The 15,088-nt window shown below is 42.5% G+C and overlaps 1 protein-coding gene across 1 annotated transcript; it reads right to left on the reverse strand.

The window, feature by feature from the left end:
• Positions 1-7,225: 7,225 nt before the first annotated feature.
• Positions 7,226-8,020, reverse strand: LOC129496899 (putative elongation factor 1-alpha-like 3). Its single transcript, XM_055305257.1, has one exon. It carries the CDS (start codon positions 8,018-8,020, stop codon positions 7,226-7,228), a length of 795 nt encoding a protein of 264 aa, XP_055161232.1.
• Positions 8,021-15,088: the final 7,068 nt, after the last annotated feature.

Raw genomic sequence — 15,088 nt, forward strand, 5'->3', positions numbered from 1 at the left:
GCGGCGGCTGCAATGCAGCAAGCTCGGCCTCTCGCACGGCCGAGGGGCGTGGCCTGCGCCCGCCGTGGCCACGCCCCCGCCCGCCCCGGCCACGCCCCCGGCACGCCCCCGCCCGCGCCTGACGCGGAGCCCCGGCCAGCCGCGGAGCCGCAGAACCGCCCCGGGCGCGGGTGCGCGACCCCGGGCGGCGGGGGGTGGGGGGAGCGGAAAGCGGGCGGGGGGCCCCCGGGGGCTCCCGCGGTGTGCGGCCCGGGAGCGAGCGTGCGCGCGGCGCGGAGCCTTGTCGTTCCGGCAGAGGACCCCAGAAGCCGAAGAACCCCCGTGTCGGGGGCACCCGGGTGGCTCAGTGGTGGAGCGTCCGCCGTTGGCCCAGGCAGTGATCGTGGGGTCCTAGGATCGAGTCCCACATCGGGCTCCCCGCATGGGGCCTGCTTCTCCCTCTGCTTTTGTCTCTCTGTGCCCCATGAATACATAAATAAAATCTTTAAAAAAAAAAAAAAAAAGAACCCCCATGTTGGGGGGCACTTGACTGGCTCAGATGGTGGAGCATGGGACTCTGGATCTCCGGGGTCGTGCGTCCCAGCTCCATGCTGAGCATGCAGCCTACTGAAAATAAAACAAAAACAAAAACACCCACCTCCTTGCTGGAAACCTCAGAACCCAAAATCAGGCCGGTAAAGCTGAAAACGATCCCAGGGGTCATGCTTCCTGTCTAGCCTCTGACGTGGCACGTCCACAGAGGAGTTGGCCTCCATCTATGATTCCCTGTGGAGCTCCTGTTAGGCTCTCCCTAACACCCCAACTCTCTATAATGGCCTGGGGACTGCCAAGGGGGTGCCAAAGTATGCTCTATGGACTCATCCTGAAACTATGAATCAGAAGCTACATTTTAATAACATCTCCCGGTAATTTGTATAGACATTAAATTTGAAAAACAGTGTCTTAAGCACCCAACACTCCCTGGCCTCCCAAAATGCGCTGTTTATGTCACCATCTTCCCCTTCACACACACTGGGTTCCCTCTCCCACTGCCTCTGCAACTTATAAGACCAGGTGTGGTCATTATTATGGACTGCATAAAACGACAACCTCCCCCCAAAATCAGGTTTCTTCCAGTGCTTTGCACAGAGCCTTTGATTTTAGGAAGGAAGCAGCTAAAAGCAGAAAAATAGTCCTTGGTGAGGCTAAGAGTTTCCGAGCCAACGGAAATGTGATTGGGAAGATGGAGACCTGGGTCTCTGGGCAGAGGTAGGTCTTCCTATAATAGAATGACCAACAACACAACTTTGCAAGTAATCTAAACCGTGGAGCTGAACTGTCCTTGCCCTTTGGAAGCATTGCACAATGTACACAAGGTCCTCCTTCCATGTGGACCTTGTCTGTGCTGGAGCTTCCTCAAAGCATGCTGTAAATGTGTCCTGGGTCAGAAGAGCCCTGCCTTCTTGGTGCAGACCCAACTTCACCCTCATCATGATTGCTCGGATGCTAATAGTGGCTGGAGAAAGGGCTTAGGAAAAGTAAATTGGGGAGGCAATAAAGAACAATAAATAAATATTGAAGAGAGCAGGTAAATGTACTTAAGATGTACTTAAGGCTTTCAAATTCCACTCTGCCTCAGAACACCCCTTCTAGGGGAAGGGGTTTGGCTGAAGCAATATCTCCAAGTCTAAGTCATTATATGCACTGCCGAATCCCCATCTCAGAATCAGTAGCCCATCTTGCTCTTGTGGGTCCTGAGGAATCCAAAGGTGGGGTCCTTCCAGGGGAAATCTTATGAGAACTGGAAAGAAAAGGTTCCCATCCAGGCTATCTGGTCCAGGTTACAAGCTAAATATTCTGTCTACGTCTTCTGCCTGGTGCTCATGGGAAGAGGACAAAATGACAAAGAAAAGGAGGATCTGTGGCTCCTTATCATTCTCGCCTTTGAAGGTGCAGATTGGAAGATGGCCCCCTCTTCTTTGGAGTTTATACTTTTGTGCCTGGAGGGGCTAGTATCAAAAAGCAAATGAAGTTCCTCTTTCAAACTATGAAGACAACTTACCAACAATTAGAAAAGATTGATGCAGAAGAAGGAGGGACCGCCCTTCCCACGCAATTGTTTTGCATTTCCATTGGCTTGGCCTCTTTGGCATATTAAGAAAAGGCATCCACAGCCCTATAGTTTTGCTGACAAATGAACTAAATATAGTATCTTGTCATCATCAGGCTCCAGATGCAGCATGACCAGATACAAAATAGTTCTATTTGAGCAATTTTCAAACACTTTCTTCCAGTATCTGCCAGTATCTGCCAGTAGGGTTCCCAACCAGTTTCTGTTGTCTAAAAGTCACTGTTGTATGTGTGTGTCATCTCATTTCTCATTTCCAGCTCTTTGAAGATTGGAGTGATGCCAAAAAAATAGCTTGGAGGACTTTTGGTCTCCCCATCCCCATAAATACCATGAGAATCCCACTCCCATTCTTTGATGTGGGTAGTTGATTTATTTACAGTCTTACTATATAAAGTGCTACAGCCCTCTTTTCCAATTATACATATTTCTTTAATAAAGCTTGTTGTTTCTTTGATAGACATTCTAGAGGCAATACTAGTGATTATACAACTACTGGGAAGAGTTTTTTAAAACATACAGTTTTCCAGTATTATTTTAAATTATACATAAAAAGTTACATTTAGGATTATGCAAACCATCAATTACGTCTGCATACTGGCAAAAATGAGGAACAATCTTGATTTGTTCAAACTGACAAAGCTATAGGCTTTTTTAGTTTTTCTTTTTTTTAATTCTTTTTGGTAAAGATTTTATTTATTTATTTCAGAGAGAGAGCACTCAAGCTGGGGGGACAGGCAGAGGAAGAGGGAGATGCAGACTCCCCACTGAGCAGGGAGCCTGACACAGGGCTCAGTTGCAGGACTCTGGGATCACAACCTGAGCTGAAGGTAGACACTTAAAAGACTGAGCCACCCAAGTGCCCCTGCTTTTAACTTTTCCTTATGCTCATATTTTTCTTATATTTGTGTTTTATTGTTCATTATAGACTGAACTGTGTCCCCCCCCCCAAAAAAAAATAAAACTATGTATAAGTGACTGTACTTGAAGACAAAGCCTTTAAAGAGGTGATTAGGGTAAAGTGAAGTCATATGGGTGTGCCCTAATGCCATATGTCTGATGTCCTTTAAAGAGAATAAGACACAAACACACACTGGGAAAACTGGGAAAATGCAGGGAAGAGGCAGTCATGTACAAACCACGGAGAGAGGCCTCAGAAGACACTGATCCTGCCTACAACTTGACCTCAGACTTCCAGCCTCCAGGGCTGTGAGAAAATAAATTTCTGTTGTTTGAGCCCCCCAGTCCGTGGTAGGTGGTTATGACAGCCCTAACAAACTCATACATGGCTTAGAAAATTAATTGCTTAAAAAGATAACTCTTTAAGTAATAATAATAGTAGCTGGCATAATCTTTGGGGAGAAAACAAGCCAATTAGGCAGTAACTATCAATAATTCAAGAAATTCATGGGGTACCTGGCTGGCTTGGTCAGAAGAGAATGTAACTCTTGATCTTGGGGTGCTGAGTTCAGGCCCCATGTTGGGTAGAGAGATTACTTTTAAAAATCAATTAATTTAAAAATAAATCTTTTTTACAATTCACATTTAGAAGAGCTCCTTGAGAAAATCCCCACATGAGTTTGAAACTCTTGGCTCCTCCATGTAATGACATTTCTATGTCATTAAAGAGAATAGGAAATAACAGATTAAGACCATTGCCTGTCCTTCTCCCTCTGCTCCTCCCCTTGCTTGTGCTCTCTTTCTCTCAAATAAATAAGTAAAATCATTTATTTATTTTTTTAAAGATTTTTATTTATTTATTCATGAAAGACACAGAGAGACAGAGAGAGACACAGGCAGAGGGAGAAGCAGGCTCCATGCAGGGAGCCTGACACAGGACTGCATCCTGGGTCTCCAGGACCACACCCCGGGCTGAAGACGGCACTAAACCGCTGAGCTCCCGCACCCCCGCACCCCCCCCCCCCGGCTGCCCTACGTAAAATCTTTTAAAATAATAGTAATAAAAGAAAGGAATGGGCAGCCCGGGTAGCTCAGCGGTTTAGCGCTGCCTTCAGCCCAGGGCCTGATCCTGGAGATCTGGGATCGAGTCCCACGTCGGGCTCCCTGCATGGACCCTGCTTCTCCCTCTGCCTGTGTCTCTGCCTCTCTCTGTCTTTCTCTCATGAATAAATATATAAAATCTTAAAAAAAAAAAAAAGGAAGGAATCACCTAGGGTACAGCCATGCATGGTCCTCACAAGCAATGACGTGTTGTTGTGGATTTACATGAGACTGCGCAGGCATCTCTAGCTAAGTCTAGATTTTAGGATTTAATCATTACTTAGGGGAGGACAGTGTTGTTTTTGTTTTTGAGATTAAGTAACAATATCTGGTTTGAATTTAATAACATTGTTTTGTTTCATTGTGTTTTCTTGTAACAGCTTTGAGCTGTAATTCACCATACCATATAATTCACCCCTTTGAAGTGTACATTTCAGTAGTTTTTAGTATATTCAGAGCTGTATAGCCATCACCATCATCAAATTCAGAATATTTTCATCACCCCCAAAAGAAACTCCACACCCTATGCAGGTGCAGTCTCTTCCAATTGGCCCCCAACCTCCATCACTCCCTGGGCTTTAGACAACCACACTAATCTTTCTGTCTCTGTAGATTAGTATATTCTGAACATTTCATATAAATGAAATGATGCAATTATGTGGCCTTTTCTATCTGACTTCTTTCCCTCCACATAATGTCTTTAAGCTTTAGCCTTGTTGGTAGCAAGTATCAGGACCTCATTCCTTTTCATGGCTGTATGATATTCTGTATGAATACACTACATTTTGTTTGTCCATTTGTTCTACTTGTGGACTATTGTGACCAATGCTGCTATGAACATTTGTGTACAATTTTTCTGTTTACATATGTTTTCAAATATAAAAGTATGCACCTAGGAGTGAAATTGTTGGTTCATATGCTAAATCTAACCATTAACCATTGAGGAACTGCCAGATTCTTTTTTCTTTTTTTAAGATTTTATTTATTTATTCATGAGAGACACAGAAAGAGAGAGAGAGGCAGAGACACAGGCAGAGAGAGAAGCAGGCTCTATGCAGGGAGCCCGTCATGGGACTCGATCCTGGGACTCCAGAATCATGCCCTGGGCTGAAGGCGGCGCTAAACTGCTGAGCCACCCAGGCTGCCTGCCAGATTCTTTTCCAAACTGGTGGCACCATTTTACATTCCCTTTAACAGTGTATGAAAGTTCCAATTTCTCCACATCTTAGTCAACATTTATTATTATTGTTCTTGTTGTCATTGTTACTGTTATTAGTAGGTAACATTGATTTGAGTATACATCTGGAGCATCCACTGAAATGCATCTAGCAGACGTTGTATATTTTATAAACCAGACTAAAAATAAAATCAGATGTTCATTTCAAGAAGAGCTATCACAACACAAACTCTTGTGATCACAGATCAGTTACCTTGGGTACAATCAGACCACATTAACTATATGACTCAAGCTCATGAAATTGTGCTTTTCTCCAAGAGGTGCATACAGAGCTGTTGACTTATTCTAACTATCAGAAATCAGTAACTAAACTCTATTAGTAGTTGATGAAGCAATTTATCAGCAACATTGATTAATTGAGAAATTATTGCTGGACACAGGAAATTCTATATTTTTGGAATGTTGAAAAAATCTAATTACCCAAAATACACTCTCCATGGCATAAAAATGTTAATGTGCAGGAGAGAAGGTGTCACAAGAATACAAAGTCTGAATTAGATTTTATAAAAAGACAAAGTAGACACTTTGGAAAAATGTAACTTACCTTATATCAGTCAGATGTTTTATTAACACTAAATACATCTATGAAAAGTAACCCCATTGAACCCCAGGAACAGTTTATATGTTTGTTGATAATAGCTAAATGCCAGACAAACTTTTATTTATTGTTTGTTATTTTTCTTACGCACCCTCTACCCCCGGCATAAGAGTTGAACTCACTACCCAGAGATCAAGAGTCACTTGCTCCTCTAACTGGGCCAGTCAGGTGCCCCAACTTTCATTTAATAGATAAAGAGCACATAAACCAATAAATGAGCATCAACAATGCAATAGAAAAAAATGAGTAGGGATGCCCAGGTGCTCAGGGGTTGAGCATCTGCCTTCAGCTCAGGTCATGATTCCTGAATGGAACCTGCTTCTACCTTTGCCTGTGTCTCTGCCTCTGTGTGTGTGTGTGTGTGTGTGTGTGTCTCATGAATAAGTAAGTAAAATCTTTAAAAAAATGAGTAAAAGATAAATATAGATGACTTATAAACCAATGATTCCAAGTCTCATTCACATACTAATATGCATTAAAATAATAATATATATTTCCTTAGAAATTTGACAAATATAAATACATTAGAGAATATATTTTTCTATTTTTTAAAGATTTTATTTATGTATTTGAGAGAGAGAAAGAGCAAGCAAGAGAGAGTAGGGGCAGAAGGAGAGAATCTCAAGCAGATTTGGTACTGAGGGCAGAGCCCAACTTAGAGCTTGATCTCATGACCTGATAGTTCATGAAACATAGGTGCATTCTCATATCCATCAGAGTTGTAAGACTTTCACATGATGCTACATCAATATTTGTTATAAACAGCCAATTTGGGGGCACTGTACTGGGTCAGTCAGTGGGGAATGTGAAGTTTGATCTATGGGTCATGAGTTTGAGCCCCATTTGGGGTGTAGAGAAGACTTAAAAATTAAATCCAAAAACCCCTAAAATTTCATAAACGACCAGAAGTTTTACTCCATCCTACCTCCTTTTATCACCTTCATGTCCTTTTATCATCCTTTTCCTTCCTAACAATCATCTCCATTTCCCCCTTTCTTTGTATTTCCCTTTAAAAGAAACAAATCCTGGGGCACCTGGTTGGCACAATCAGTCATCAGACTCTTGATTTTGGCTCAGGTCTTGATCTCAGGGTTGTGAGATGGAGCCTCCCTCTCCTTCTCCCTCTGCCCATCCCCCACCTCATATAAATAAATAAATTTTCTAAAAAAATGAATACACATTCTAAAAATCCAGACTATCTCCTTCTTTCTCCAAACTGTGGTTTCTAAACCTCTGAATTTGTACTAGATGATTTGTTGTGAGTGCTGTGTTGTCCTGTGCATTATAGAATGTTTAGCAGCATCTCACCCCGCCCCCAACTTCTACCCAGTAGATGCCAGGAACACAACATCCCCACATCCCCATTGTGACAATCAAGTGACAGACTGCAATCCAGAGCTTCATGCAGTGTGGTTCCACTGGCATTCCCATCTTTACAGGTGACCTTCCATCCCTTGACCCAAGGCATGTTAACACTTGGCTCCAGCATGTTGTCACCATTCCAACCAGAAATTGGCACAAATGCTACTGTGTTGGGGTTGTAGCCAATTTTCTTAATGTAGGTGCTGACTTCCTTAATGATTTCCTCGTATCTCTTCTGGCTGTAGGGTGGCTCAGTGGAATCCATTTTGTTAACACCGACAATTAGTTGTTTTACACCCAGTGTGTAAGCCAGAAGGGCATGCCCATTCTTGGAGATACCTGCTTCAAATTCACCAACACCAGCAGCAACAATCAGGACAGCACAGTCAGCCTGAGATGTGCCTATAATCATGCTTTTGATAAAGTCTCTGTGTCCTGGGGCATCAATGATGGTCATATAATACTTGCTGATCTTGAATTTCCACAGGGAGATATCAATGGTGATACCATGTTCACGTTCAGCTTTTAGTTTATCCAAGACCCAGGCATACTTGAAGGAGACTTTTCCCATCTCAACAGCCTCCTTCTCAAATTTTTCGATGGTTCTTTTGTCAATCCCGCCACATTTGTAGATCAGATGGCCAGTAGTGGTAGACTTGCCCAAATCTACGGGTCCAATGACAATGATGTTCATGTGAGTCTTCTCTATTCCCATTTTGGTTTAGATTTAGAGGTGGTTTTTACAACACCTGTGTTCTGGTGGCAAACCCGTTGTGAAAAAGCACCTTTTTACTTTTGACATGACCCACAATAATGTTTTTCTATGGGTTGGGGCCACACACTTCCTAGACAAAGAAAAAGATTTCCTATTCATCATCTGAATGAAACTGGACAAGTTCATTATCAAGTTCATATGGAAAAATAAACTGAAATAGTCCCCCACAAAAGTCTGAAAAAGAAGAAAAATAAGGGAATTTAGCTCTGCAATATATTAAAATATTTTAAATCTACAACGATTAAAATTGTATGGAGCTGGCACATGAATAGACAAACAGATGGGACTAATTAGGAAGACCAGAAATAAACTCAAATGCTTATACAAATATAGTATAATTAGAGGCGCCTGGGTGGCTCAGTCGGTTAAGTGGTTAAGTGCCTGCCTTTGGTGCCTCAGGGTCCTGGGATCAGGCCCCACGTCAGGCTCCCTGCTCAGCAGGATGTCTGTTTCTCCCTCTCCCTCTGCCCATTTCCCTGCTCATGCTCTCTTTCTTTCATAAATAAAATTCTTTAAAAAAAAAATCACAAGGGGCACCTGTGTGGTACAATAGGTTGAGTCTGACTCTTGGTTTGGGCTCAAGTCGTAACCTCAAGGTCGTTGAATGGAGCCCTGCTTCAGCCACCATGCTCAGTGCAGAGTTTACTTAGGACTCTCTCTTTCCCTCTCCCTCTGCCCCTCCCCACCTCTGCTCCTTTTCTGTCTCTAAAATAAATAAATAAATCTTTTTTTTTTAAGGGGGGAAATCACAAGGAAAATAAAATACATTTACAATACTGTACTTTATTGGAAAAAAAAATCAGGTATAAGTCAACCCGCGCATTTCAAACCCATGTTGTTCAAGGGTCAACTCTTTATGTTTTCAGGCACATGGAGGAAATCTTAGATCGTCGTTCAGTAGACTGCAAAAGAAGTCCAGATCCCACTTCAGAGTCAAGTACAACCCTGAATCCTTGTTTTCCGTCTCCCAGATGGGACTTGAGATTCTAACTCCCTCCATCCCTTCTTTTGCTCCCAGTCCACACGGGCTGTGATCTAAATAACTCTATTGCTCCTGTCATGAGTTTTCCAAGGCACTCAAAATTTCAAATACCATGTTCCCAATTTTGAACCATGAGATGTGAATTCTGGTTCTGGAAATATAGTTACAGTATACCTTGGCTCAATTTTGATCAGTTGACCTTGACCAATTCCTTAGTATTTCTCTCTTGGGAGTTCCCACCACCATGAAATACATGAAAATGGAGAAGAAAAGTTCCTAGATGCCTACTGCCTCAGAAGGATGAGCAAGCTATTAATGTATAAGGGTGCTGACAAGGAATAAGGCTCTGACAAGGCCAGTGCCCTGCCCAGTCTGCAAGTACTTGGCCTTGCTTTTTCCCGAGTACTCCCAGACCCTCTGGCCAGCAAAGCTCTCAGGCATCCCCAATGGGCTCTAAGACCCAGAATCTAAGGTGGGCATCATTAGCCTCTCATCTCTTGTATTATGGATGATATTCCTGAGCAATCCTGTGCAAATGTCTTCAGAGGTCAGGTAGTAAAGTACTGTGAATAGGTAGAGATTTGATTTAAAGGGATGATCAGACTTACGGTGAGCGAGAAACATGCACCATAAAAGGCATTCACATTCAAAGAAAGAATTGTTAAAATTGTGCTTGCGACATGAAATACTGGCTGCCAGTTTGCATCTCCTGGTTTGGAGGATCCACACTGGCATCAGAGAGAAGGGATCTTGGGTAGCATTCTAGAAGCTATAAATAATGTATTCCAGGGGGGCCTGGGTGGTTCAGTTGGTTAAGTCTTTGGCTTAAGCCATGATCTGGGTCCTGGGATGGAGTCAGGCTCCCTGCCCATTGGGGAGTCTGCTTCTCCCTCTCCTCCTGCCCTTTCCCTCTCCACCCTCTGTTCTCTCTCTCTCTCTCTCTCTCTCTCTCTCTCTCTCTGTCTCTGTCTCAAATAAATAAAATCTTAAAAAAAAAAAAAGAATACATTCCATGCCTACCTAATTATTGGTAACCATCTCCTTCCAAGATGGGCTCTTTTCTTTTTCGTGCCTTTGGCTACATGCTGTTTCTTCTGCATGTCTCCATGGGCAACCTAAATCTCTCTGTGGTGACCCTCTTCAGGACTTTCTAAGACAGGCTACCACCGCTGATTAATTTAATTTTCTTTCTGTTCTCCTAGCACTGCATAATGAAGAGGCTACATTCGGGGGGGGGGGGAGTCTTTTTTTTTTTAAAAATTGAACCCTGGTGTTGGGTTAATCCCAACTCTTTTTTCTGTGTGTTCTCCACTGTTCAGACCCTTTAGGCTAATTTGCAGTGACAGATGAGTCACCTGTCTTGCTATCTCCCCAAGGGAGGAAAGAGCTTGCTTCTCTTATTGATCTAGGAGACCTTCAGGAGTCACCACATGCTCCTGGATGCTTCTGTCAGAGAGAGAAAAGTTCAATCTGGAAAACCCAGTGCAGACAGAAGCTCAGCATGGGCAGATGTCCAGCCATCCCTAGCATCAGACAGCAGGGACAGATGGGGCTTCCCACTGTTCAATGCTGATGGGATTTTTGGGAGTTCCAGCCATCAAGAAGAGGTAAATGTCACAGGCATAGCAAGGGCAAGGGCTGGTTGTCCAATGTTGGCAGGATCATCAGCTCAGCAAAAGGTCATGCAGCCTAAAGCAAAGGAAGAGCATGGGTGCCAACAAGCGACCATGCAAAAAGCAGAAGTCAGTGGGCAAGAGGTCAAGATAAGGCACTTTTGGAGACCTGAGAAGGAGAATTGTGGGTGGCAGAAGGTTTAAGGGGGTCTGAGTCCTCTTACTCAATCCTGAAGGTTGTTACCTGAATAGAACCCTCCAGGTTTTAAAGGGGCCGTGGGTCAGTTAATGAGATGAAGAATCACCCATAGTCTTTCCAGATCTGCATTTTTTCAGAAAAAAAAAAAAAAAAGCCTGGAGTTTTTTTCCTGGCATGAACTGACATTCAAAAAGGCATCAACATATATATAGAGTCTCCATCAGGTTTGTGTCCAACATTCAGTGAATTTTAGACCCAACTCTCTCTCTTCATGGTGGAAACTGGAATCTTAGTATCTACAGGGACAGAGATTAAGCTCAGAAGCACAGGCCGACCCTAAACAAACAGAAACAAAATAAAATAAAGCTCGGGCCTGTCACAGGAAACTGCATTAACAGGAGATAGATGGGTGTCTCTGTGAGAGGACATCCACAGTTTTCTTTGGGAATTACTTGTAATCTTGAAGAAATAGTATTTATTACACAATGCAGATTGTCATATTTTACTTTTTTTTAAATTTATGATAGCTACAGAGAGAGGGAGAGAGGCAGAGACACAGGCAGAGGGAGAAGCAGGCTCCATGCACCGGGAGCCCAACGTGGGATTCGATCTCGGGTCTCCAGGATCACGCCCTGGGCCAAAGGCAGGCGCCAAACCGCTGCGCCACCCAGGGATCCCTCATATTTTACATAACTAAATTCATTTAGATGAGACTTAGCCACATTTCTAATCATTCCAAAGTGTTTTTTTTTCTTCTCAGATATTTGGGCATTATGTAGAAACTCTGTGGCAAAAGGGCTTATGCTCAAATATAATAATTTTTATTACCTTTTTTTTTCACAAATCCATTCTAAAATGGGTGGTGTATAAATATTAGGATACCAGTAACAGTGAGATTTTACTACATGCCAGGCATCATCATGGGCATTTTACATACATCATTTCAGTTAATTCTCTTAACAATCCTAAGAAAAGGGGCACCTGGATCACTCAGTGGTTGAGTGTCTGCCTTTGGCTCAGGGTGTGATCCGAAGGTCCTGGGCTCGAGTCCCACATCGGGCTCCCTGCATGGAGCCTGCTTCTCCGTCTGCCTGTGTCTCTGCCTCTCTCTCTCTCTCTCTCTCTCTCTCTCTCTCTCTCTTTCTTTCTCTCTCTCTGTGTTTCTCATGAATGGATAAATAAATAAATCTTTAAAAAATAAAAAAATAATATATATCCAGGGACTCCTGGGTGGCTCAGTCAGTGAAGTGTCTGCCTTCAGCTGGGCTTATGATCCTGGGGTCCTGGGATCCAACCCCACATCATCCGGCTCCCTGCTTCTCCTTCCCACTGCTTGTGCTCTCTCTTTCTGTCAAATAAATAAATAAGATCTTAAAAAAAAAATCATATACCCAGAGGTGCCTGGGTGGCTCAGTGGTTAAGCGGCTGATTCTTATTCTCAGATCAGGTCTTCATTTGAGAGTTCAAGCCCCACGATGGGCTCCATGCTGGGCATGAAGCCTACTTGAGGGGGAGAAAAATCAAATACCCAGGTCCCACCTCTCAGAGAATCAGATTATGGACAAAGGCAAGAAATCTGGACTTAACATGCCTTCTGTGTGAGTCTCATGTGTGCAGCCAGGTTTAAGAAGTCTGATTTAGAGCAGTGGGCTTATGGGCTCTAGTCTTTTCTAATGAAGCACTCTTTACCAGTTAAAAAAAAATTGAGGATGAGGAAGCAACTATCTGTAGTTGCATTATTCATAAATAATAAACATGTGCTATTTTGCCTTTATATTCTATATTATAAAACATATGCAAAGTAAAGGTTGAGGAAAGCTGAGGTGAGAATACAAAATATTTGAAAAATATTTTTCTTATTGAGTAAAGAAAGTTCTCATAAAAATATAATGAACTGGCAGCCCTGGTGGCCCAGTGGTTTAGCGCTGCCTTTGGCCCCAGGGAGTGATCCTAGAGAGCCGGGATGGGGTCCCATGTCGGGCTCCCTGAATGGAGCCTGCTTCTTCCTCTGCCTGTGTCTCTGCCTCTCTCTCTCTCTCTCTCTCTCTCTCTCTCTTCTGTGTCTGTGATGAAGAAATAAAATCTTAAAAAAATAATGAACAATAAAATAAATATGCTGCATTCTCTGATCAAATCCTGGGTTATGCTGTTGTTGTTGTTGTTTTTTAATGCTGTGTTGTACAGAGACTTGTCAGGTCTGGTTCTAAGTTTATTTTTGACATTAGTTTTAGTAGTTGCCATAAGTGAAAAACCGCACAAAACCTCCAAATGGAAAAAGTACATCACTGGCAGTACATACTCATTTTTCAGTACCATCTGCTAATTAAGCAAAAGTTTTTGATGAAATGGGGCAACTTGTTTCCATAGTCCCTGTTTTAAGTCAGTACCTCCTGCAAACTAATTGGAAGATACAATGCATTAAAAAAAAGAAAAGAAAAAAAGATTTTATTTATTTATTTATTTAGAGGGTGAGTGGGGGATGGGGCAGAACAAGAAGAAGAGAGAGGATCTCAAGCAGACTCTAAGCTGAGCATGGAGCCTGCTGCAGGGCTTGATCTGACCTAAGCTGAAACCAGGAGATGCTCAAATGACTGAGCCACCTAGGTGCCCCCAAAACATTTTTCATCAGACTTAGTACTTGATAGGATATTGTACAGCCTTGGGGTGCCTGGGTAGCTCAGTCAGTTAAGCGTCTGCCTTCAGCTCAGGTCATGATCCCAGGATCTTGGGATCAAGTCTCACGTTGGGCTCCTTGCTCAGTGGGAAGGCTGCTTCTCCCTCTGCTGCTCCCCCTGCTTGTGCTCTCTCTGTCAAATAAATAAATTTTTTTGAAAAGGATATTGTATGACCTTAAACATTGCTGAAAAACTATCTTCATGTTCTGGATATATATTTTTCCAGGATATATTATATATATAGTTATATATATTATATATATGTTTGTGTATACAGCCTGTATGTAATCTCTATATATGTATAATTTGTATATATTTAATAATCTGTATATATATACTGTCACATTACATACATATTTACATAACATATATATACTTATATTTACCAGTGTAATTATATATATACACATGCATATATATATATATCCTTACAGCATATATAAGTAAACATATTTTTGTGTATATAAGCACATATAGTACATACAAGTATACATATATAGTTAAGGCGACATTCATCTTGAATAATAGTGGATATAAATGTATATTTCTAGGGCACCTGGGTGGTATCCAGAGCATGGACCTTCTCTTCCCTCAGGGCACCTCCCACACTATGACCCAAGTCTGCTCAGCATATGATAAATAAGGGGACAGTTCAGTCCATCATATTCAATACTCATGGAGCTGAGATTCTTTCTCATCTTTCTGGCTCTGTGGGTTTAGATGTTTAAAGACATCTGCCTAAGCATGCAATGACTTCTTTATTTTTATTTTTTTAAAGATTTTATTTATTCACGAGAGACAGAGAGAGGCAGAGACACAGGCAGAGGGAGAAGCAGGCTCCCTGCGGGGAGCCTGATGGGGGACTCAATCCCAGGACGCCAGGATGGTGACCTGAGCTGAAGGCAGACGCTCAACCGCTGAGCCACCCAGGCGTCCCTGCAATGACTTTTTATACTTAAAAAAAAAAAAATCATAGATCTATTTGAAGAAGTCTCCAGAAAAATTCCCATACCTACAAATATCTGTGCTAAGGATTGGTCTTTGAAATCCTGAAGCTGCAGACTGAGAACCCCTTGTTTAAAGACATCTTATGTCCTCAGGAATGTGGTTTGATTAGAGAAGCATTAGGATTCATCCACAGATTTTTTTTAGAAGGACTCAAATTTCTCCAATCAGGTCTGTGGTCCCTCATGTCACCTGTAGGCACACAGGAAGTCCTCTTTAGCCCCACCTGAAGCTTTCTGAACATCTTAAAGACCTCTTTCAGGACACCCCCTATAACAAAAGTGATATGTTAGGATTTCTCACCAGGAAAAAAAAAAAGCAGTTAGCATTTTCTTAAATACTCTCTAAATAGCCCCTAGAAGACAATGTGGCTTCCGTTTGCCATGAGTTAAATCACTGTTTGCTCCAATGAAGTCAGTAGGTTACAGACCACATCTTGATGTCACAGGGAGAGTACTAAGACTGGTTTCCGTTCCAGCCTCCCTTCCTTGCTCAGTGCAAATGGTCAGCATTTCCATGAAGCCTCCACTGGTG

The sequence above is a fragment of the Nyctereutes procyonoides genome, unplaced genomic scaffold, assembly GCF_905146905.1.
Source record: "Nyctereutes procyonoides isolate TBG_1078 unplaced genomic scaffold, NYPRO_anot_genome, whole genome shotgun sequence".
Lineage (NCBI taxonomy): Eukaryota > Metazoa > Chordata > Mammalia > Carnivora > Canidae > Nyctereutes > Nyctereutes procyonoides.